The 26,127-nt window shown below is 43.3% G+C and overlaps 1 protein-coding gene across 1 annotated transcript in view; it reads right to left on the minus strand.

Annotated features, from left to right (window-relative positions):
* The window catches only part of Dner (delta/notch like EGF repeat containing), a 287,027-nt gene that overhangs the window by 169,785 nt on the left and 91,115 nt on the right, over window positions 1–26,127 (minus strand). The window contains exons 2-3 of the mRNA XM_035441073.1: window positions 3,601–3,924; window positions 757–851 (exon numbers count right to left, since the gene is read on the minus strand). Of these exons, the coding sequence (XP_035296964.1) occupies window positions 757–851; window positions 3,601–3,924 (419 nt within the window). The remainder of the gene's footprint in view (window positions 1–756; window positions 852–3,600; window positions 3,925–26,127) is intronic.

Here is a 26,127-nt window from a genome sequence, read left to right on the forward strand (position 1 = left end):
GCCAATGCACAGAACTAGCCCGTCAGAGCCACATGTCTCTCGCCTTAAAGTCCCCTGGGGACTGAGGGTGGGGGCTAGGGCAGGAAGGGGGGCAATTAATTGCAACAAAGAAGGGCAAACAGTGTGTCTGAAACAATCTGGGATTGGCTCCTTCCGACTCCCAGCTGTGTGCCCCCCCCAACCCGGGCAGACGCCAGCCTCCCCGTGTCTATGTGTCATCCATACACATCAGGTGGCTGCTCAGCCACAGCTGCTTTCCTGTGTCTCTCTTTCATCTCCCAGGAGACAATGGGCAGTCTGTCTGTCACTCAAAAGCCTAAGTTTAGAGCCAACCGGACGCTTTCCCTAAGATGCTTGCCTTGAAAGAAAAAGTTATAATATGTAGATTTTTTAATTTGTAGCAAATTACACAATAGAATTTAATGGTCCATTAAAATTTTTAGAAGCAAAAGTCATCTGGGAGATGAGGTGACAGGTTCCAAATCTCTCCTAAGGCTTCTGGGTTTCTTCTGTCAGCTCCAACTTGCCCAGCCCCAGCCCACTGCACCTGCGCAGCTGGCCAGCCCCTAATCCTTCAATCCTCCAATCCTCCTTATTCTTGTTTTCTGAGTGGCATAAGCCAGGTTCCCATATGGGGTTCATTCAAGATTCCCACTAGACTGGCCATCAACACCCAGATGCATGGTAGATACCCCCTCCCCCAGCACACTGGGCATAGCATTCTTCTTAGCAGGTTTGATCCAAGAAAATTCTTACTTTACAGAGGTGTTCTGTGGCACTTCAAAGGACACAAGGCGGCCACCTGCAGAGTTATTGGAGCTGGCATTTCCGCAGGCAACATCAGGTACCACCTGGAAGAGAGAAGACCCATTACCCAGGAGCAAATATAACATAAAATCCACAAGCTGTGCCCCTTCTGTTTTGCTCAGTGATGACACTGTCACCCGACCATGAAGGGGACACCTAGAACCTTGGAGACTCAAATGGAAAGCACTGCCATTTTGTTTTATGGCGGGTAGCTTTGCAGAAAGCAGTCTACAAATGGGCAGGATTGTTAACTGATAAATGGAAGCTTCAGTGAAGACAGTGGGATGTCACTGCAGCCACTTCCTTTGACAGTTAGTCCCTGGTTCCTGCTCTGTGCTGATCCTGAAGGCACTAAATGATTAAAGGACAGAGGCACAAGACTAGCTAATGGACTAGCTAAGGACTAGCTAACCAGGACTAGTTGCTAAGGACTAGCTAACATTTAATCCCAGCACTCGGGAGGCAGAAGCAAGCGGATCTCTGTGAGTTCGAGGATAGCCTGGTCTACAGAGCAAGTTCCAGGGCAACCTCCAAAGCAATACAGAGAAACCTTGTCTTGTAAAACCAAACCAAAAAAAAAGGGGGGGGGACTAGATAACAAATCGGAACTAACCAGGTCTAGCTGAAGACTAGCAGAACCCTTATTGCCTAGAAGAAGCAGCCTCCATGCCTGCAAATGACGAGGCCTTGAAATGGAGCTCTGTAGTAAGGGTACTGACAGTGGGATAATTGCCTTTGTCTTTCCCTACACTCTTCCCGTGCTGGGAACTGATTCCAGGGTGGTACAGAGGCAAGTGCTCTACCACTGAGTTATAGTCTCCAACTAGAATTTTGGGTTTTGTTTTTGTTTTTTCCAGCCTCAACCTCTTAAGTGCAGGGATTACAAATGTATAACACCACATTCAGTTTATATCTATATTTTTAAAGACTTTATTTTTAAAAAGATTTAATTATTCTTGTATTTTAAGTATATGAGTACATAGTACATATCTTCATGCTAACCAGAAGAGGAATCTGATCCCATTACTGATGGTTGTGCATCACCATGTGGTTGCTGGGAACCGAACTCAGGACCTCTGTAAGAGCAGCAATTGCTCTTAACTGTTGAACCATCTGTCCAGCCAGACTTTATTTTTTTTAGTGTGTGTGTGTGTGTGTGTGTGTGTGTGTGTGTGTGTGTGTGTGTGTGTGTGTGTAAGTACAGTGCCTGAAGAGACCAGGGATCCTGGAGCAGAAGTAACAGGCAGTTGTGAGCCTTTTGATTTGGGTGCCAGGAACTTCACTCAGGTCCTCTGGAGGAGCAGCAAGCATTCTTAACTGCTGAGCCACCTTTCCAGCTCTCATGCCTACATTTTTTAACTTACACTATTGTGTATTACCGGTTCACGCAGATGGTCAGAAGTAACTGCAGAGACTCCAAGTAGAGAATAAGTATGCTGGGTGCTGGACAAAATATAAAGCATCCCTTCCTCCCCTCTAAAAGGCCCAGGGAACATTGAAGAGGCAGAAAGAATGTAAGAGTCAGAGGAAGGGGTGAAGGGAATGCTGACCTTCAGGTACAACATGGCTACTGCACACTTGAACTCACGGTAGCCATGATTACATATACAAGGTCTACACAGGATCGGGCCCGCCAGCATCCTAACAGGCTGAGGAAGGGGCTCATGGGGTCCCATCTACCTCAAGATTTACACACAATTAATGATGGAAGGGAGTGGGACGGACATTTTGTTCAGTGGTGTAACCACTGTCTCGGCACCCATGCTCCTGTAGACAAACTCTCTTCCATCCTCTATTTAGGCAACCATGATTAAACTGACTAGGTCACACACACAAAAAGACATGAAAGTAGACGGGAGTGGGGGATGCTGGGGGGGGGGCAGTAGGGATGATGAGGGAGATTACAGGAGAGGCCAAGAGAGAGAAATGGGGGATGAATATGACCAAAACACATTATGTAGATGTATGAAAAATGCCATAAGAAACTCATTATTATCTACAATTAGTATACACTAATAAAGACATTTTTAAGTTAATTGCAGCATGTGATAGTGTAAGCCTGCCATGTCAGCGCTTGGGGGACTAAGGATGACCAAAGAAATCTAAGGCTGGTCTAGGCCCTATAGTGAGTTGAGGCCAGACTGGACTATGTCTTAAGACCTCTACAGAGGAGGGGGGAAAAGATGATAAGAACCAGTGGTTGGAGAGGACCAGAGTGAAACAGTGTCTTCTGAGACATGACAGGACCACACACTCATGAATTCATGGCAATTGGGACGACAGTGTGTGGTTCTGTGATACGGCAGACTTGTGTGACCCCACACACACATACACACATTGAACTAGCTCCCAAACTCCAAAATTAATGCACAAAATGTACATAGAGATCATTCCAGGAAATAATTCAATTCATTTTAAATTTCTGTTGAATCCTTTTTTTGCTCACAAAATCATCATATAATCTGGACTTGGGAGCCATATGCCCACCTGGGCAGCATAGCAAGTTAGAAGTCAGCCTGAGCAACCCAGACCTTGTCTAAAATGAGAAAGGACAGAGAGGGTAGATCTGTGTTAGAGTACTTACTCGCCTGGCATCTGTAAAGTCCTGAGTTCAATGCCCAGTGCTGAAAAAGTCATGTATACAAGTAAAGATGGATGTAAGGTTGCATACATGCTTTGCTCAGTGACTAACCTAAAGACCTTCTATTTTTATTGCTTACATTAAGACAACTGGAATTGTTTTGACATTTCTGGTTTCTTCTGTGAAAAATACATGGCATAGAATATTCTTACCTCTACTTGATCCCATTTCATTTCTACAACTTTCTGCCCTGTTTTTGGCTGCCAGGTTGGCAGTGTCACAGTTGCCTGAGAGCGGGGCAGGATTATGTCGGGCTCCTGGGTGGCGGGGACAGGCTGAAGCTGTCTGGGTGCCATCGACTCTGTCCAGCCAGCGGCTGGAATACTGGGAAGTGGCTGTTCACAGTTAAGACCTTCATAGCCATCATTGCAAATGCAGAGGTAGCTGTCGCTGCTGCTGCTGCTGCTGCTGCTGCTGCTGCTGCTGCTGCAGTTACCATGGTTACAAGGGTTGCTGGCACAAGGATCTGCAACAAACTGAAAAGAGACCATAAATGGGTCAATTATTCCCTCACAAGGAATGTGATGTTGCTGATAGGAAATTAGCTTCCTGGCTTACAGCTCTACTCTCTTAATACCATTGCTTGTGAACCTACAATCCTTTGCTTCCCTGGGTCATCCCATCAGGACACTGATCTTAGATAGTGGAAGCTCAGCAAGAGAAACACGATAAGGAACAGCCTACTCCAACCCTAAACCCTAAACCATCACTGAAATACATCACTGAGTAGAATTTTTTTTTTTTAGACAAAAAGTTTAAAATAAGACCCCTTCTAAAGGACTTTGCCATCAGCTGCCAGTCATGACAAACGTCTTCATGGATCTAAATTGGAATCTTTTTCACATCCTAAACCTTTGTAAGATTTCTGAATGAGAAATGGTTGTCCAATTTCTGGCTTGCCTGTATCTCACCACTTCCTACTGATCGTTGGAGCAGATCTTTAAGACAGTGTTATTCAATTAATGGTTTCCAGGACTGTCTATTGCTATGATAGACTTTGGCTGGAATGTCAGGTAAGTTTTGTGAAATTTTTGGTCACATCACTCTGCAGGGTCATCAGAGAAAAACTGGGTCTCAGTAGAGGGAAAGACTAAAGAGACAGTTCTATGTTTCTTCATGTTGATCTCTGAGTTCCTCGCTGCTGACCACTTAAGGATCATTTGCTTGAACCTGGAAACATACTACAGAATAGGAGTAGCACAAGGACCACCTACTTCTCTGGTGTTATCATCAGTGTTGGGGCTCATGCTCTGTGCTATTCAGTTACAGTTTGTTCCCAAGATATAGGAAAATTCAGTCACAACTGCTACACCCCAGCTTCTTAGAGCTGATTCCAGAATAGAGTTCACTACAGAATCAACGGCATAGAAAGGGACTCTGTGTTGTCTTGCTCAAATGTGTTCACACAAGTATGTGTGGTCAGAATTCTGCATGGTAGAAATGGCTCTCCTTATGCTAACTATGCTCATCAAACAATTTCCAACAGACTCCTTCAGGGATGGAAGAGGATTAGGGACTGAATGAAATGAAGCTCCAAAAATACCACATTAGTTCTGCATTATCACTCAGTGATTGCTGCTCAGAGTCCCTAAGAGTCGATGAGTTAGCCTCTGAAGAGAATATCAAAGCAGTCAGTAATTTTAAATATTTATACTCTATAGACACAAAGTAAAACCCATTCACCATTCTGAGAAGACGCAGCCCTCCCTGATCTTGTCCCTTCCTCTTCTCAGAGTTTGCCCCCCCTACTCTTCCTTATACCTTCTTTGTAGACTAAAGTTCTCTGGGCTATACGAATCCTCCCCCACCTTGGAGCCATGGCACATTTGGTCTCTTCCCCAGACTCTGCAATGGCTCCCTACTCCACCACATTCAGTTCTCTCCCTAGGTGCAAACTTCCTTCACTATGAAATTTAAAAGAATCCCTGTCCCTCTGTCCCACAAAAAAAAAAGATGCTCTGTGAATGAGGAACTTTCAAGTGCCCTACTTACTGATCTATTTCCAGCACATCAAGAGAGATGGCAAGGCTTTTTAAAAACGTTGAAAGAAATAAATGTGGATGTATTGATTGATATTTGGATGGCATGTGATGTGGGGGGGTGTGTTTAGTCACAACACTGGCTTCTTTCTAGTTTATTTTAGAACAGCCCAGTGGAATGAGTGTCACCTCAAGAATTAGTTGACAGGAGGATGGAAGGATTTAATTAGCTAGAACAAAGGGGACAATTACAACCATGTTTCTGAAATCAACTTTTAAATCATCCAAGGATGACCTCGGCACAAAGAAAAAATTGGATACATGCACCAAAAAAAAAAAAAAGAACTGCATTTAGATCAGAAAGGATCAATATAGAAATTAATTCCAGAAGCTGAAGCTGCCATCAAGCAGCTGAGAGAAGTGGTGTCATTGAGGTGAAAACTGCCATTCTGGGGACAGAGAGACTCTGTACCCCCCTGCTCCAGCATCACAGCCAACTGCTGAGACATCTCACTATCAGAGGGGCCCAGGCGCCTCACAGAGACACCAGGCACTGCTCAGTCAACAGCCTCCAAAGAACTTTAAGGAGAATGTACCCACCCTTCCTATGGCATGAGGCCACTGGGTGTGATGCCCACCACACCCTTCACATGGCCACACAGAGCTCCAGAAGAACACTGCCGTGTAGCTCTCTCGTCCTTACAGCCTACAACCCTAAATCTGTGTCACTGCTGGGATGTGAACGAGTAGAGAAGGAACAGGGGCCACCAAACACCAGCACAACACTATGCCTGCTGCCCAGGCAAGAATGAGTCCTGTAATTCATTTCCACAGGTATGACATCAAATTATCAGGTCCCAAAGTCCCTTTGTATCAAGCAAAGGGTAAGTATTCCATTTCTTCAGACAGCAAAAATTCATAGGCATTAAACTAAGATCATGAATACCACCTCAAATGTGCTGTTTCTGTGCCTCCATATCTGTTCGTGTGTGATATGTTTGTACATGTTCATGCTCATGTGTTTGAACATGTGTGTAGAGGCCAAAGGTCACTGTCAGGTATCCTCCTTCAATACTCTTCATTTTTTGCTTTGAGACAGCTCTTCCACTGATCCCAAGGGCTCTGGCTCAACTATCTGGTCGGAAATCTTCAGAGATCCATCCATTTGTGGTGCTGAGGTCACAGGAGCAAGCCACCTGGTATAGCTTGAGGGGTTGGACTCGAAACTTATTTTGCTGGTGTGGCAAGTACTTCCCCTGAGTCATCACCCAAGCCCTCAAATACATATTTAGAAAAAAAGGCACAGGAAGAGAACTACTCCATGGATATCGATTGAGGGCTTACTCTGTGACTCCAACTGTGCCATGTCTGGCGATCATTGTTAAAATCACAAATGACCACCCAATCTCCCTCCGGAATTCATACCTAGTAACCCAGTACAGAGAACAAGTCCCACCTGCCATCCATTGTGTATAGCCAACGGACGTTTAGTGATGCTAAACAAATGATTCAGAATAGAACCCAAAGTCTTCATGGACCCTTACTATCCTATATTTTCTGTCTCCAGCCTTTGGGCTTCTGCATCTACCCCTCCCTCCTCCATTGTCTCCAGACATGCTGATTGTAGTTTCTTCAGCCCTCCAGGCATCCCCCTGCCTCAGAGCCTTTATAAGTAGTTAGCCCTCAGCCCAGAAAGCCTTGATTCTTGTGGATGCTCTGAGCTTCCTATCTTTGTTCAGTTACTATCTTCTGATAAGGATGTCCCAACCAAGCGTCCTCATTAACAGCGCAGTCTCCACTCCTTGCCACGGTGACTCCTCCTCTCCTACTTTATTTTCCCCCAAACACCTGGCATCTTGTTTTTTTTAAAAAAAATTTTTAAAATTTTTTAACATATTTTTAAAAAATTGCTTTCTGTCTTCCTCTATTATAATATAAGCCTGCGAGGTCCAGTTCTTTTCCTGTCCATTTTGTTCATTTGAATGTCCCCAGCCCCAGTGCCTGGCACCCAGTATCTGCTGAGTGATTTTGTGAGGGACACTGACTGTAAGAAGCTGCTCTGAGGTGTGTGGTATGTAAAATGGAGCCTTAAGTAATCCCACTATCACATTAGTGGAGGGACTAAATAATGTTCCATCTGCCCTAAAATCAGGGAGTCGGTACCATGCTGGACCCAGGCAGTAGGGTGAGCTAGCATGGCATGCAGCCACTGGCTGAGAAGGCAGAAGCGGCACAAAGGGGCTTTGTTGGAAAGGATGCCAGTCTCCACTTAGAGAATCAAGCATACCTCTGTCCTCAGAGGCCAGCTGAGGAGGTGGGATGGAAAAGACCATACAGTGAAATCATCAGAAAGTGCAGTCTACACTTTCCAGCTAGGATGGGACCACATGGCTCTAGCTCCCAGAGTTTGGAGCTATGGGAGGATGGAAAAGAGTAAGTTTCCAATGCCGACATGTTCAAGGCTACCTCCCACTTTCTCTTTTAGCAGGTTTAGTGTACCTAAATTTTTGCTGGGGTCTTTGATCTGCTTGGACTTGAGTTTTGTGCATGGTGATAGATACGGATCTATTTGCAATCTTCTACATGTTGGCATCCAGTTATGCCGGCACCATTTGTTGAAGATGCTTTCTTTTTTCCATTGTACAGTTTTGACTTCTTTATTAAAAAATCAGGTATTCATAGGTATGTGGGTTAATATCAGGGTCTTCAATTCTATTTCATTGGTCCATGTGTCTGTTTTTATGCCAATACGAAGCTGTTTCTGTGACTATGGCTCTATAGTAGTTAAAGTCAGAAATGGTGATGCCTCCATAAGTTCCTTTATTGTACAGGGTTGTTTTTAGCTGTCCTTGGTTTTTTTGTTTTTCCATATGAAGATGAATAATGTTCTTTCTGAGGTTCTTTGAGGAGCTAAGGAAGTCCAGTCAAAGAGAAGGAGGAGGAATTATATAAGCAAGGAGGGGTCAAGATCATCACAGAAAACCCAAAGAGACAGTTGACCCAAACTTGTGGGAGCTCACCAACTCTAGACCAACACTGGGGAGTCTGCATGGGACTGAACCAGGCCCTCTGCATGTGGGTGACAGTTTTGTAGCCTGGTCTGTTTGTGGGACCAGAATCTATCCCTAGTGTATGAGCTGGCTTTTTGAAGCCCATTCCATACGGTAGGATGCCTTGCTCAGCCTTGGGGAGGGGGAGCCTCGGTCCTGTCTCAACTGAATGTGCAGGCATTGTTGACTCCCCATGGAGGCCTTATCTTTTCTGAGGATGGGAATGGTTTGAGGGGGGGTGGGGGGATGGAAGGGGGAACTGGGGTCAGTATGTAAAATTAATTTAAAAAAACTAAAACATAAAAAAGGGTAAGTGTCCCCATAGATTGTCCAGACCTCCAAACTGACCTCCTCATTCAGGGGGTCTAGAACAGTCCTATGCTGGCTTCCCAGCTATCAGTCTGGGGTCCATGAGCAATCCCTTGTTCAGGTCAGCTGTTTCTGTGGGTTTCTCCAGCCTTGTCTTGACCCCTTTGCTCATCACTCCTCCCTCTCTGCATCTGGATTCCAGAGTTCAGCTCAGTGTTTAGCTGTGGGCGTCTGCTTCTGCTTCCATCAGCTACTGGATGAAGGCTCTAGGATGGCATATAAGGTAGTCATCAATCTCATTATAGGGGAAGGGCATTTAAGGTAGCCTCTCGACTGGTAGTAGATCAGTATTTACCCTAGTACACAAATGAACTTTGGGAGCCCACTCCACATGGAGGGATACTATCTCAGCCTAGACCCACGGGGGAGGGTCTAGGCCCTGCTCCAAATGATATGACAGACTTTGAAGATCCCCCATGGAAGACCTCCCCTCCCTGGGGAGCAGAGAGGGATTGGGACAGGGGGTCAGTGGAGGGCAGGGGAGGAGGGGAGGGAGAGGGAACTGAGATTGACATGTAAAAGAAGCTTGTTTCTAATTTAAATATTAAAAAAAAAAAGATAACTACCAGAGAAAGCCTGGATTCTACTCTCATGTGTGGTGAGCTTGGACAAGGGAAAGGAGGTGCCCTAGAGCTCAGCATCCCCAGAAGGACAGGAAGAGGGATAGCTTTCTCCTTTCGCTTCCTGGTGCATGTCTGTGCTGTCCATCGAAATGGCTTTGAATGCAGCTGTCATCCCCACGCTCAGAGGCAGCTGAACAGGCTGGGGTCCAACTGTCACAGCAACTTTGTATTGAAAAGGAATTCTTCCTTCTTCCTTCAGTAAAGGTCTCAACTATACTCTAATACCAAGTCCCCAAGTGCTTCCCATTAGAAGTACTGGAGAACAATTCCATACTTTGGTACCAGGCACATGCAGCTGCTCACTTGCTGAACCAATAAGTACACATCTTACTAAGACACACAGCCCTGTGCCTTGGTATTTCTTTATTTCTGTATTAGGAACTCTCAATCCATTCAGAAATGATTCCAAGATAACCTGGGAAGTTGGCATTGCCCCTCAATTCTTCATTGGCTTCCTGATTCTTGCCTGTGAGGTGAGCCAAGTTTATAAGTAGGCTAAAAGGACACTGAAAGTAGAATTCAAGCACATGACCATGACAGTAAGCCATTAAAAATGAGCTCTGATTGGGAGTTAAGGACATCACAGGAAGGCTCACACAATCAACTAGCCTTGGCTTACAGGGGCTTGCAGGGACTGAACCCACAACCAGGGAGCCTGCAGGGGACTGACCTAGACACTCTGCATAGATGGGACAGTTGTGAGCCTTAGTCCTCTTATGGACTCCTAACAGCAGAAACAGGGGCTGTCTCCAACTCTTTTACTGGCTTTTGGGACTCTACTTCTCTTACTAGATTGCCTTGCCCAGCCTTAATACATGGGGAGGTACTTAGTCTTACTGCAACTTTATATGCTATGCTTTATTGATACTCATAGGAGACCTGTCCTTTCCCGGATGGAGACAAAAGAGGAGGGGTTGGGGGAAGGAGGAGAGGGACTAGGAGGGGAGGATGTGTGGAGAGGATGCTGCTAGTATGTAAAATAAATAGTTGAATAAAAAATGAACTCTAACATGTCTGTTTGCCCACTTCTTATTGATATTTCTAGATCATGAGGTCTTTGGAAACCATCTAAAAATCCTCAGGCTCTCACTTTAGTCTGGTCAACTCATATAGAGTTTTCCTGGTGTGTCTTTCAGTCCTGCTCAGTTGCAGATATATGGAGAACTGAGTGAAGCTTGAAGTTTTCTTCAAAACCTGGTCCAGCCTCTTTTCCCCGTTTCTATTCATAACCACATTCTCTGGGACGGCACCCCACCGCACAGTGTCAGAGACATTCCAGCCTCAACCAGATTCTTTCTCCTTCCAGTCATCCAAGATACCAGTTTTTTACTCAGAAACTGCTCCAGTGCTATCAGAGGCACCCATATGTGCTAAAGCACAACAAACAAATGAAAACCCCTTCTACAAAATCACAATCCTATCAACCCAAGAAGCTTGTCAACTTTTGCCTTCCAGACTGCTTAGGAAGAGATGTCCACAAGCAAACTGTGAATTAACTTGTCTGTGAAGATCATCTCAAGGCTGCAGAGAAGCTGGCTCGTAAATTCCACAAAGCCCTCAGCAGGTGTGTTTTTTGTTTGTTTGGTTGGTTGGTTGATTGGTTGGTTGCTTAGTTGGTTGGGTTTTTTTTTTTTTTTTTTTTGTGAACCGTTGAAAGGTTTCTCTATAAAGCTAAGAACAAAGCAAGGATGTTGATCGTGATCATAGCACTGTACACTGCATGAAAGGCTCTAGCCAGTGCAAAGAGGCAAAAATTAAGAGCGGGGGGGTATGACTGAAGAGGGTGGTAATTCATAGACGGCACAGTTATGCATGCACATCAATTATTAGACTATGGAACTTCAGCAAGTTTATCGGACGCAAGGTGAAAATTTTGATAACAAGAAATGGGGCTGGTGACATGGCTTGGAGGGTAAAGGCATTTGCTGCACAACCTGATAACATGAGTGCAATCCCTAGAACCAGCACTGAAGAAATGAAAAATCTAATTCCTGAAAGTTGACCTCTGACCTCCACACATGTGCGTGCTCTCTCTCTCTCTCTCCCCCTCTCTCTCTCTCTCTCTCTCTCTCTCTCTCTCTCACACACACACACACACACACACACACACACACACACATGCAACACACATATCACTCAAATAAACACACACATGATAGTAACTAATAATATACATGTGTATCTATTTGAAACAGGTTTTCACTGTGTAGTCCTGCTAGGCTGGGATTCACTATGTAGACTAGGCTGGCCTCAAATGCCTGTACTACTACACCCAGCTCAAAATGCCTATTTTGTTCAGAGAGCTCTTCCTTGATCAAAGAAGTCTAAGATGTACTCATCATAACATTAAGAAAACCTCTATTTGAAGAAAGAACGCTCTAAGCCTCATAGCAGAAACCTATGTGTAACATAATACAAAGTTGGGATTTTCACTGGGTTGGGCACTGGTTTGGAGGGGAGAAACAATAGCATTTCTGAACCAATAAAAAGAAAGAGAAACAGAGAATTAGGGATAGGTGCTTGCCTTTACTGCCCATAGTTAACATTGTATTACATTAGCCATAAAAACTTGAAACACTTTTATATTCATTTATTGAGGGGAGTAATCCATACATGTGTGTCACGGAACATGGGTGGAAGTCAGAGGATAGCCTGCAGAAGTTGGTTCTCTCCTTATACCTTGTGGGACCTAGGGATCAGACTCAGGTCATCAGACATGGTAACAAGTTTTATTCTCCAAGCCATCTCACTGGCCCCTATGTTATTTTAAGTTGCAATGTGTAGTACATAAATAGACAAGTGCCCCAAACAAATGTACACAGCTCAGTGTGTGTCATTAAACAGGTGTCTGTGCAACCACTGCCAAAGCCAAGAGCAAGAATAATTTCCCTCAGTCCCTTCCTGATCCCCACTTTTCCCTGTTCTCCTAAGGTAACCATTGTTATGATGCCCAGTATGGCTCAGTTGTGCTATTTGTGTCTTTTACATAAATAGAAAAACACAGTGTAGAAAGAATTTATACAAATGGTTACACAATTTTTCATGGCTATAAAGCATTTTGATATGGGTATAGTAAAATTTGTTTATGTGTCATATTCTTGGCAGACACAGGGGTGGTTTCCTCCTTTGAGCTGTGACAGGTAGTGCTGCCATGAGTGTTTTTGTATGTCTGTTGGTGCTTGTGCTTGTATCAGACAGTAGAGTTGGATACCCATATATTCATTTGACCTTGGTAATAATCCCTAAAGTCACCCAACTTGTTCTTAACAGTATCCCTCCCACCATTCTGTGATTGTACTTGGCATTGCTGGTCACTACAATGATAGGGCATCTCAAGGCTGGCTTCATATCAGTGGGGAGGTGGGTTGAGGAGTCACCAGAGAGAGGCTCACTGATTAAACATGGTTTGGCACAGAAAGTTATTTAGGACTCTGGGGGATGGCACAAGGCAAGGCCCTGAAGTGATTGTAAACACAGACTGATGATCTGTAGAAAGACTTGAGTCAGCTCTTCTACAAACACAAGACCCTGAGGTAACTAGAGGAAGAGTCAGCAGGCTGGGAGGGGTCAGGGAGAGAGGTCTGGAGAACATCAGCATGAAGGAGGAACAGGATTGAGGGTGGATATAAACCTGCCCTGGGAGTCCACAACACTGCTCACTTGCTCCTACAAGCATCATGAAACAGACACTGTCTTCCTTTCTCCACAGGGAGCTAGCTCAGGTCAGAAAGCACTGCCATTGTTATCTGAACCCAAGACTGGGTGGTTTCCAAACCCATCCTTTTTCTGTATTCTGCACAGCCTCCTTCTCTCATCATGACGATATGTGATTTTGGAAGGTGACTGTGACTAACCATCTTAGGGCACCAAAAAGTAAGTCACATAATTGCTGGGCAATGAACCCTAGATTTGACACTGGTTACCTATATTAGAGCCATCTGAATACCTTGAGGGATCAAACACTACCTTACCACAGAGCCAGAAGAACATGCTCAGGACACAATGGAAGAGGGAGAACTGGTCTACCCTAAGTTCTGGACAACTCCTCATCCTTTTAAGAACTCTGCTTGGAGCACATTCAGTTCAGCAAGAAAAACAGCCTCACCCAGAGGGCCCTATCACAGTTTGTTGAAAGGTCTTACATGGAATGTGAGGTACCTGTTCCCAGTCCTGGGAAGTGAAGCTCTTTGGAGTACAGAAGCCAGAGAATCAGTGTAAAAGCTATCCTCAACCAAGAAATCCTCAGGTAGATGTGACTTCTGAGAGAAAGTAGCCTCTGTGAGCCACGTGATGCCCAAGTTTTAGGAATATGTTCAGAGAGTCATACAAAGCCAAAGAATACATGTACATGGAATTAATTCTCATACAAAAAAGGAGGGAGTAGAGTACCCCAAAGTAGGGCCCCATTGCAAAGAGGACCAAGGATGGAAGAGCCTCGGGGCCTGATAGTGGTGAAAGAGAGGGTGCCCTCATCCTGTGAAGACGAGATCCTACTGAGACCCGCCCTTTACAAGGGCTTTAGCTACTAGCAAAGGAATACAGCATGTTTTGTGCCTATCCTTTACAACCATTTGTGGCAACATCTCCTCTACCACCTATGCAGACAGAATGCAACCTGAGGCAGAGGGTGGCTGCTCTCAGCAGCTGGCCCTGTCACCAGCAGCACCTACCTGAACCTCTGTTCTGAGTTTCCTGCTTCCAGATTCTCATTCCTGAAGATGCTGTGGACTTAACAAAGGCCCTTTCTGCCTTTCTCACAAGTAATCCAAGGGTCCTCCCTGACTCTTCTCCTAAACAAGAGCAGCAGGCACACTCCATGGAGACTCCCCAAGCACAGAAGCCACAAGAAGCCCCAGGGAGAGGGGGTCAACCAAACACAGCCAGCACCTCTGTCCTCTATCCCTCCTGACATGTTGGCCTTTGTCCTTGAAGCTATGGAAAGGAAATGGAATACCTAGCTATATAGAAACTCAAGTCAGACCAACACTTTGCAGTAAAGCCTCTCACTCTTGCAATGGATCCCATTTAAATCATATCATTTTTATTATTACTGTTTCTATTATTATTATCATCAACAATACTGTCATATTGGTGTGTGTGTGTGTGTGTGTGTGTGTGTGTGTGTGTGTGTGTATGTTTGAGTGAGTGCAATTGTCACAGTTCATGTGGGGAGGTCAAAGGTCAGCTCTGTGGACTCAGTTCTGACTCAGTCCTACCTTTATTCTAGGGATCCAACTTACATTGCAAGTCCTGCAAGTGTCTTTACCTGCTGAGGTATCTCAATGGCACCTGGTGCATTTACTTCTTAAACAGAGATAACAAATAACACTAATGTGCAGTCATGAGGAGCTAGAGAAGCAAGTACATAGAAGGTACTCAATATTCATTTTTAAATAGAGACTGCATTCCATTTATTTGGACCCTTGGGCTATTCTTCACTCGGACCATTTCCCACCAGTGAGCCAGAGCCATGAGGAAAGTTATGAGACACTTATGGTGTCGTGGGACAAACAGCTAGTGCAGAACCCAGGGTCACCTTGAAGAGGCTTTTAAGCTATGAAGTGACAAGTGTGCTGTATGCCTGGCTGGTGCCAGGATTTTGATATGTTCTCTTCTCTGCAAGCATGCAAAATTTTCTCTGCTCTCTTTTCGGCATCTCTAACCTGAAATGGAAACCATGGTTCTAATTTGTAGACCCGTCTGCTCCCAGGGGCTCAATCAGAACGGTGGCTCTATAGACAAACTGGAAAGTCTCCACATTGTCTAACCTCATTTACCTGGAGATGGGCCTTCTATGTGCAGCAGGCCTCATACAAGCAGCTTCACTAAGCAAACAAAGGAAAGAAAGAAACGTTAAAGGAGCAGACCTGTTGTAAATCAGAGATGCCCAATTGTATGCATGTTTGGATCAGCCATCTTGCTGATTGGCAGGAAAGAACTGATATTGGATCATGTGGGAGCTGGGGGGATACTTGGAGGGAAGCACTTTAAATCTTTTAAACGCAGAAGAAACAAAGAAAAATTAGTGAACATACATTAAAATAGAGGTCAAAATATAAGAGCTCATCCAGAAAAGTTCTACCAACTGGAAATAACCAGAAAACATGATGGCCACCAACAGAGAGGAGTCTGCAGATTAAGAGTAAAGTTAGGGACTGAAAGGACAAGGCAAAAAGACATTGTCACCTTGACTTTGTGGACCTGTGAGCAGAGAATGGCCCTCCACAGAGGCAGAAGAGAAAATGCCCCTCCTGCACTTCAGGAGCTATCTTCTGAGGCACAGAGAAATGGCCCCCGCCATGACCAGCTAATGCTCACATCCGAGGAGATGGCACCTGTCAAATAATATCTGCAGAAGTATTCAGCAGATGAGAGGAGTTTCAAAGACAGTCTACAAGGCTGATCATCCAAATCATCTCTTTTAAAAGGCAAATAGTTAGCACTTGCAATTAAGGCATAAAATTAGAAGGTTAGAAAGTCCCACTGGGAAAATCATCAGTAAAGCATGGCCATGTGGAATCAAAGGGTTCCCGGTGAACTCATTCCCAAGCCCAGAGCCTCTTCTGAATTGCTTTGAGAATGTTGATGACACCCATCTGACTCCATAATGCTTGCCAACTGAGCCTGCAAAACTCGTTAGTGGACAAAGATTATAGTGCTATGACTTGCTTTGGCTCTGGAAACAATATAGACCTCCATAAAATAAACCTTACTGATGGAAATTTTCATTATTTGGCACTTCTATGATAAAAGATTGATGGTCAGATCCATCACATCCATGTAAAATGTGTTTTTTAAGTCAATTCAAAACAAAGATGTTTTAATGGGGTGGGAGGGGTAAGTGAGAAGGACTGAGGGGAGAAAGAGATCCTAAAGTTTCAAAACAAGAGAGTTCAGAACCAGAGCAGTCAGCAGAAGAGGTCACCGCACTGACCACTGAGGCAGCAGACTCAGGAATAAAGGCTGGGATTTGAGAGCTAGAAGTCACACAAAAATGGGAAATAGAACCCTGAGCATAGAGAAGACAGGAAGGGATGATGTTAAACCTCCCGGGGCCTCCCTGATGGCTTAGAAAAGAGGACAGAATGGAATTAGATAAATCTACAAACCAACCTACAAAAAAGGAAGAAAATCTAACATTCCAGCATCTTAAGATGGATGAGTTTCTCAAGGGTGATCAAAGTCTCCCTTATCAGTGTTCCGGGTGTCCATCAACATTCCCTTGATATTCTAAGTCAAGAAATTAACATAAAAGCTCACTATGAATGTTGGAGTGACAGCTTTCACAGTTTGAGACACGAGAAATCACAAACATTTATGTGACACACCAGCACTTACAATGAGCTCACAATATAAAACTGCAAACCACAGAAGGAAAAACATTATAATGCAACCCAATACCAGCATGTGGAATTGTGGGCAAAGGGTCAACAAAATCCCTTCCTCTACTTCACAAACACACACCCATGCATTTTAAGATAAATACCTGCTTAAAGTCCACCTGCAAAGTTCATGATTGCCTGCTTAGTTTCTTTGATTAAGTGACTTGATTAACTGTACTGGTTCCTTTAATGAGAAGACTTCTACCAAAGAATATTAATAACTAAACTTTCCGAATGCTTACATTATGCTGGCACTGTTTTCAGCACCTCCCCTATATGTGCCCATTGAATCTTCACTGTAGCCCAATGCGGCAGATGCCATTGTCTTCATATTATATCTGAGGCTTTCAGACTGAGTAGAGTAAGTTACCATGGCACTCAGCTGGCAATGTGATGAGAATTCTAATCAAGACAAAACAATACAATTCCACCCAAAATCCCACTTGCTATCTGTTATTCTAATTTGTCAAGTTGTTCCAAAATTCACACAAGAGATGAAAGTATTGCCAAGGTAATTTGACAAATAGAGACATCTTATCCCTATAGTACATGGAAGATGCTATCTGATGGCTATGACATGTGACAATAGCAATGGGGAGTCAACTGAACAAACACAGCGGAAGAGAAATCATAGATATTGACCATCTACTAAAATTAACATAATACTATATTAAAATTAGCAAGAAGCAGGGGCTGGAGAATTGGCTCTGAGGTAAAGAACACTTGCTGCATTTCCGAGGACTCAGGTTCACCTTCCAGCACCTACATGTCAGTTCACAATCATCTGTAACTCCAGTCCCAGGGGATCAACACCCTCTTCCAGCTTCCAAGGGCACCAGGCAAATATATGATGCACAGAAATACATGCAACAAAACACTCATGCATAAAATTAAATGAAAATAACATGGGACTGAGAAATGTTATGTAACTCACAAAACATCCCATCCCTGTAGCTGACATAAAACACTCATTCTCCCATACGTGTATACACATGCTGCTGTGTACACTGAGAGAAAGAGAGTTGAATTCTGTATCTAAATGTTAATATACAATCTCAAAACATTTAAATCAGGAGCTGGCAAACTGCAGCTCCTCAATGAGGCAAGAGTAAAGTTTTGGAAGTCATTACCCCATCTCCTTCCCCAGATTTATAACACTCATTCCAATGGTTGGCTAAAAATATTCAGAACATGAATTTTATCTTGGAAGAAATGTCACAAAGTCAATCCACCCTGTAAGAACAATAATAGGACTTCAATAACCATGTGATTTTACATGTGATTTTTAATATATATATTCAGTATAAAGTGAAATATTAAAAGTGCTGTGCTGCCCTGTGTTTTAATGATGAAAAAGTTCTTAGACTTGAGAATGAGCACACCCAATAAGTTCAAACCTAAGTTCTGAAAATAAACATGAAAGACAAGTGTCCTTTATTGGTGGAGACTGTGAATGACACAGAAAAAGCAGTATTTGTGGTCAGTGTGTCAGATAGCAGAAATCAAAAGCAATAGGTCAATAGGCACTGAAGAAGAGAACAGCTTTCTTGATATAAACAGTCCTCTTAGAATTCAAGAAGACACACATCTCGTGTTCTAAGTAGGACTAACATTCAGACACACACACACACACACACACACACACACACACACACACACACACACACACCTGCCATTTACATCATCCAGGAGGGAATCTGAAGAACTGACCCAGAATGATGGAGGACACTCTGTACAGATCTGCCTTTGTGATGGACTGACCACAGACGGACATTAGCAGATCCTCTTCTTGGCCACCAACTCCCTGGAAAATACGCCCCAGAACTGCTGACTGCTTGAGTCTTTTCTCAGTACTCTGTTCCCTTGGGCAAAAGCAAATCCAGTTTCATAACCTGTCAAGTGGCCAGGGTGACACATGCATGCTTCTATCCACAGTTCCCACACTGCAGGTCAAAGTATGATGTGCCACGGTGTCACACCAAATGCACTACGGTCCCATGGATGACACATATTTCTACATTTTCAGGAGAAACACGAGATATGTAGCCTCATTCAGAAACTGGACCAGCTGCAGTGTCAACATTAGATTCATTTACAGTCTTTGGATGGTAGTGCATCTCCCCAGTGCTGGGGGTTTTTTTCCATCAATTACTGTGATGAATGTTGAAATCAGATGATCAACTAAGAAGTTGTCCAGTATCCAACACACACAGACCTCCCATGAATATGGGTCTTGGGCCACTTCATGAAATGAAAGTATATGTTTTCTTTCAAATGGCTACAAGTGGCTTAGATGTGAGTCATTGGGATAAAACTGTTTAATAATTTAAATTATCATTAATGATTTGACCTGAGGTGTTAGAGGAAGAAAGTTACTGTATAATACTAAGACCACTGTGAACCAGGAAGTTTGGGAGCCTCTGGTGCATATAAAAAAATAGTTGTGACTGCAATATACTTTTAAACCTTCATAAGATATGTCACTTTCTAAATAATTCCCACCAAAACATCCATTCTGTTGCATAAAATAACAGCTTAGAAGCGCAACTGCCCCTCAGTCCTTCTAAAAGAGATGAAGGCTGAAGTTTCAAAGGACCAGAAGGCCAAAGACACAGAGAATAAATAGTACTAAAACCAAGGAGGTCATGCAAAGTACAGCCTCTTGAAGCAGTGGCTTGCAACCTTCCTCGTGTTGTGACCCTTTAATACAGTTCTGCATGTTGTGGGGACCTCCAACCATAAAATTATTGTCATTATTACCTCATAACTATAATTTTGCTACTGTTATGAATCATAATATACAAATATCTGATATGCAACCCTATGTGACACCTTGTGGGTGTCACAACCACAGGCTGAGAACCACTGCAAGGGACAGTTGACTTCCACTTCAACCCAAGCCAGATTCCACCCTCATCTCATGAAGAAAGTGAAGTCCTGAGAAGTTTTTTTTTGTGAGTGGCTAGACTCCTGATCAAATAAAACCCTGCTTCCTAAGCCTGTCTCTATCAACCTTTCCCTGGGACACACACAGGTTACAGGGTTTGTGTGAATGGTCACTCTGCCTAAGTCCCTTGAAACCCTCTTCTTCAGCATACAGGCAAGGGTTTGTGATGGCTAATTTGGATTTTCCTCTTTGTCTGATTGAGAAGTACCCAGGGGATTGTTAAAAGCACCACTGGGAGACTGGAGAGATTGTTGGGTAGCTAGGAGTATCTGAATGCTCTTGCAGAGGACCAAGATTTGTTTCCTAGCACCCATGTCAGGTGCCTCTCAAGTGACTGTAACCCTAGTTTCAGGAGATCTGATACCTTCTTCCGTCCTCTGAGGGAACCTGCACCTATGTAGTACATATAGGTATACCCAGGTGTGCACACACACAAATACATATTTTTAAATAAAAAGGGAAGGTGTTTCCAAAGCAGGCCCTGAATGTTGGGCCACCCATACCATAGGCCAGGGGCCCAAATGGAGTGAGAAGGAAACAGAAGAAAGCTCACAGAGCAAGCATTCCCTCTCCCCATTCCCCTGCTCTCCCTCTTCTTCCCCCTCCTCCTCACCCTCTTCCTAATATTGGCATCTTAATAATATTGCCTCCCCTGGCCTCTAGAACCATTAGAAATAAATTTCTATTCTATGAATTACTCAGTCTGTGGTACTCTGCTATAGCAGCACACCACGGACCATGACGGTCTTCTCATCCATAGCCTGCCACTTTCTGATCTCCTACCACTCTAGGGTTCTGAATGCTCACCAAATACCATGTGGATATTTCAGGTATTCATTGAAACCTCAAGGCAATGGCTCTGGAGTCCAGCACAGCTTGGATCAAGTCCCAGTACCGTGGGCCATACGTCCTTATCCTTGAGTATAAGAACCTTAAAATGAGGATGATACCATCTATGAGGCTCTGCCAAGGGGGCTCTGGGACTCACATTCAGATTTCTCACCAGGCACAGTTGAGGACTCCAGTTGTCCACTCACCAGGTCAAATGATCAGATTAATAGAACACAAGTTCCATCTGTGGTTGGGGATCAGACTTTACCAGCATCCCTGAAGAACTGGGAAAGCTTGATGGAACGTATCCCAGCACTGATAGGAAGGTGTCTGACAGGGCTGGCTGCAGCTAGCAGGGACTCCTCTTTGGTCAAGGAGAACAGTCTTAGGTATAAACAAACCATCTGCTGACATCAGACTTAGGCAGAGCCAGCTGTCCATGGGGATGCCCGCTGAGAAAGCGCACCCTCTGAAGGTCATAGCACTGTGGCTCCAGCAACCGAGCTATGGATCCAGAACTGAGAGAAACATTCCAGATTCATTGTCTTTTGTACTTTGCCAGAATGGCCAGGATATGGATGCCACCAAACCCTCCAGCTTAACCTTGACCAGTATTTGGCATTGCCAATGTTAAACCAGTTATCTTTGGTCCTCAGTTCCTACCTCCTGGCTTTGTGTAGAGTAATCTATGAAGGACTCTGGTCATTGATTTTTCATTGCTATACCTATGACCATATGCAAGGGGAAATAGATACATTAATAAGAAATCTTAAAGTGACCCAAACTGTCTTACTATTTCTTATACAACAGGAAATTACTCCAATATATCAAAATAGTTTTATACTAAAACACATGTTTTTCATAATCAAAGCAAATATACAAGTGACTTGCTAAAAGGAAACAAGGGCCTGGCTCTATTTAAAAATCCAATCACATTCCTGATCTCATTAAAACATCTGCATTGCAAAGCCTCCACCATGAGATACAGTTATCAGAATCTCTAATGTTGCCAATTCTTCAGGGAAGATTTTCATCCAACAAAGCCATTTTAAAAATCTAATTTTGCTGAACACAATGCAGATTAATTACTGGCTCATTCTATAAATATCACTTCTAAAAACAGATTTTTTGCTGGTAAAGAAATAAAATCCGAACGCCATGACCAATTACTACCCTCGCATTTGTATGGGTTACCAATCGGTGCCTGCTATTACAAAAAAAAAAAAAAATCAAACATTCTAGGGTAGAACTACATCATTCACCTGAATTATAGTCATATCAAATCTAATCTATGAGCTGTGACACAGTCCACATATTGTGTAGAAAATGAAACTGATGATAAAAATTCTCATATCCTGTGTGAGTGTCCTATAGCGATGCTACAATAATGACAAACATTATTCCTTAGCCTAAATATAAGCCTGGCAGGTAGGCTGGACCAGTTGTATTTTAGAGGTGAGAAATCTAAGCAGTAGGGTTAATACACACCACAAAAGAATCAACCAAGGTTGTTTATTAGAGTCTCCCCTCCCCAGAGAACACCTCAGTTTTCTGGATGATAGGGGGATAGGGTTGGTCTTAGTTGTCCCTCTTAGCCCTTTATATTCCCAGAAGGGTATTTCCAGTCAGGTGAGTCTGAGCTTACATCCAATGACAAGGGATGTCATGTATTATTCATTCTGAGATTCCAACTTAAGATTCCTAACTGTACATGCTAGCACTAATGAAAGGGCAATGCCCCACAGGTGAAGCTAGTTAGGAGCAAAGTAAAAATAATTTTGTGTTCAGGGCTGCAAGGAATTTGGGTTTTGTATCTGAAGATGAGAATCTGAAAACTCAAGACCCATCAGAAAACCCTGTGAAACTAATTTAAGGGATCCTAGAAATCTCTGAAGCTGCTGAGCTCCCAGAAGTCCATGCCCAGAGAGCCTGAGGACCTCTCCCAGCCTTAACTATGTAGTACATCTTGATTGGCAGTCATAATTTCCTGGACCAAGGTAAGAATCTTGCCTTTCTGAGCTACATCAGGGCTGTCTCTAGGCTATAAGACAAGCAACGCTCAAAGCTAAGAGTCCAGATTTGGAAGTCTCAGCTTCCTACATTGTCTTGTTTGATGACTAAAGTGTGGTCTGGAATTACAGCTTCCTCATATCAAAACACAAAATGATAATTCAGAGGTATAATACATGCCTGGAATGCAGGGGATCCTAGGTTCTGGCCACAGTGGCATAGAAAAGGCAATGGGGAGGTTGATTCAGCAGATAAAGTGCCAGAACAGCAAGGCAGCTAGTCTATAATTCCAGAACAGGCAGAGACTGGATTGCTGGTGTCAGGTTGGCTAAGCCAGACTGGATAAATCATCAGTTCTGGGTTCAGTGTCAGAGACTGCCTCAGTCTGTATGGTGGAGAACAATAAAGAGACACTCCTGATATCAGACTTGTTGGGTTTCTTTATGAATGCATATATATCTGAATGTACACACACATAAACATATACGGGGGGGGGGAGGAAAAGGAAAGAGAAATAAAGACAGAAGGGGAGAGAGTTCTTGGCTTCCTCATAGGTGGCTGGGGAAAATCACACTCATGATGAACACTATTATCCAAACCAGTTATTCTGATGTTGCAGTCATCCCACAGTTTTCAGGATACAGTCCCTTGAAGTCTAACACCCTGGATGGTTGCTTACGACTTTATTAAGATTGGAAACTAATCTACCAAGACTTCATCTACTCAGAGCAAGGATAGTTGGTGGCTTCTGGAGTAAAGGGAAACATTTTTCCTTGGAGTTGTGCCCATGTTCCAGTGGGTGGCTCCACACCCATGCACATGGGTGCAACACTAACTGAATTCAGTACATTCTCACCAAATAAAGGATATGACATTGGGAGGAGGATTAATGACGTAGTCTCAGGAGAATGGGAAAGGGAAGTTGGGTGTATGTCAAAATACATTGTATACATGTATAAAGTTCTCAAGGCATAAAAATTATATTTTGGGGAGCTGGAGAGATGGATCAAGTGATTAAAAGCATTAGCTGCTCTTCCAAAAGACCTGGACTCAATTCCCAGCAACCACATGGCAGCTCAAACCTGTCTGTAACCCCAGCTCCAAGGGATTTGATACCTTCATATAGACATACATGCAGTCAACACCCCAATGTATATTAAATAAATCGTTTTTAAATCATATTTTAAACCACAAACAGTCCATATTATTTCTACAAAGTCATGGACATCTAGAAAATACTCCTCATTAATGATGAGTGTGTCCCTCCTTCCTCATTCTGTCATCAGAAACACTGCTGATGAAGGAACACAAGCTAATAGCTTTCCTAGTACCAAAAGGTTCAATGCAATATGCTGGGGAAGAAATGTCATCAACAGTCTTACTCAGCTGGGATAACTGTGAGCTACAATCACAACCAATGTATCAAGACGTCCTCGTGGCTGCAATAGTGGTACAAATGTTATAGGGTAACCAACAACTTTCTGATTAGATTTAAGGCCTGCTCTGCAGAAGGAAACACTTAGCTGGTACTATAAATCTGGCCGGGAACCCATGGTTGGGAGCTCAAGGACTGTCACAGACAGAGCTTGTCACACACATCAGTTGGAACTTACTAGTAGTTTGATAAACGGAAATAACATCAAACTGCCCTCTAAATTGGTATCTTGATGCAGCTCAAATACTTCATCAGAGAAGTTTCTTTGTGCAGTGGATGGTAATTAAGACAGAAAATTAAAACTGGTCAAAGTGCAGAAAATAAGTGTCTGTGGCATGCTCTGCCACAATGGGACATCCATCTCACATTGTCTCCCCCTAGACTCAGAGTCCACTGCAGAGATTGTGAGAGCCAGAGACCAGGGAGGACCAGAGAAAAATGGTGTCTTCTGGACACAGCAATACCACTCACTCAGGAATTCACAGCAGCTGTCATTGCCTACACAATACTTGTACCACAAGATCAAACCAATCAACATTCCAGAACGGAGAAAGGAGAAATTCATGAGTCCCCACCCCTAGTAGTTCCTAGATAAGGAACTACTGCTGGTCTGAGAAAGAAAGTTTTCATTATGGGTATGGCACTTCATAGGTGGACTTCACTCCAGTGGATGGCCCTACACCCATGAGTATATGAACAACATAAATTGGACTTGGTATATTTTTTAAAGAAATGAAAAGAACATGAAGTTGGAAGGTGGTATAGGGTATGGAAAGAGTCCAAGAGAAATTAGAGGGAAGAGTTAGGGGTGCATATGGTCAAATACATTATATGCATGTAGAAAGCTCTCAAAGAATTAATAAAATATTATAATAAAAAGGAACTCCTGGCAAGGAATCAAAAGAACAATAGCATTCTCCATCCACTTATGTGTGTCATCTCTTCACTCAGATTGTCATGAGCAAAATGAAGGAACTATCAAGAATCTAGGCAATGTTCAGGACTATTGGAAGGCCAACTTTTATAATGTTAGTAGCCTCTAACACAACTGGGGTGGTTCTGTACAAAAGCTTACCATAGGCAGAGTAAGACTTGCAAACACACTTTATAGTATTTACTTAGACATGTGGCCAACCATGGTCTCCAGCTGAAGGCCACGGTATGGGAGAAGGTGATTTACATGACTCCAGCCATGATGGAGCAACTCTGGCCTCCCACAAAGTACTGAACATAGCTGACATCACAACATATACACGCAGAGGCATCAAAAAACAAAAGGCAGGCATTTTAATCTTGTATTAACTTCAAAATGTGCAAAATAAATTCAATGGATAGAAAAGCCTATCTATATCCCACTCAATCTCATTTATCAAACTCAACAAAAATCAAGTTGAAAAGAATAGGAAGACGTGAAAGGAGAGAAGAGGGGAAAAAGAGAGGGAGATATGGAAAGAGGAAGGGTGGAGGAGGGGCAGAAGGAGGAGAGGACTAGGCTCCCTCTTGATTCTTTGGAACAAATTTGCATTCTAGCACCCAGATTATGACAGGTTTCGTTTTCAGCATTTGGATCCAATTTATTCAAATAATTGCAACCTAATTACACCGAGCTATTTTAAATACTGATTTGCTTCCCATTTAATTTAAAGCCTTGTCACCTGTGACTATTATTCCAAATAAGTTCCTCATAGTTTAGACAATGGCAAATTAATTATAATGTTTTTAATTAGCTTTGCTGAGAAGCAACTGTTCTTCATAACCTGCAACGAACAGAAAGCACTGTCACAGACACAGCTTGTCACATCAGATAGAACCTTTTATCTGTCATTTTTTTTAGCAAAATAAAGTTTACATTTCTGTAATAATTGTGGAGGGGTGAGTGTGCACTTAATGTGTGTGCACTTGCTATGGCAAACATATGGAGGTCAGAGGACAACTAGCTACAGTCAATTCTCACCTTCTATCATGTAGGTCCCAGGGATAGAACTCAGGTCACCAGATTTGGCAGTAGCTACCTTTACCTGCCAAGCCTTCTCACCAGTACCATTTTCCTAGC

The sequence above is a fragment of the Cricetulus griseus genome, chromosome 2 (assembly GCF_003668045.3).
Source record: "Cricetulus griseus strain 17A/GY chromosome 2, alternate assembly CriGri-PICRH-1.0, whole genome shotgun sequence".
Taxonomy (NCBI): domain Eukaryota; kingdom Metazoa; phylum Chordata; class Mammalia; order Rodentia; family Cricetidae; genus Cricetulus; species Cricetulus griseus.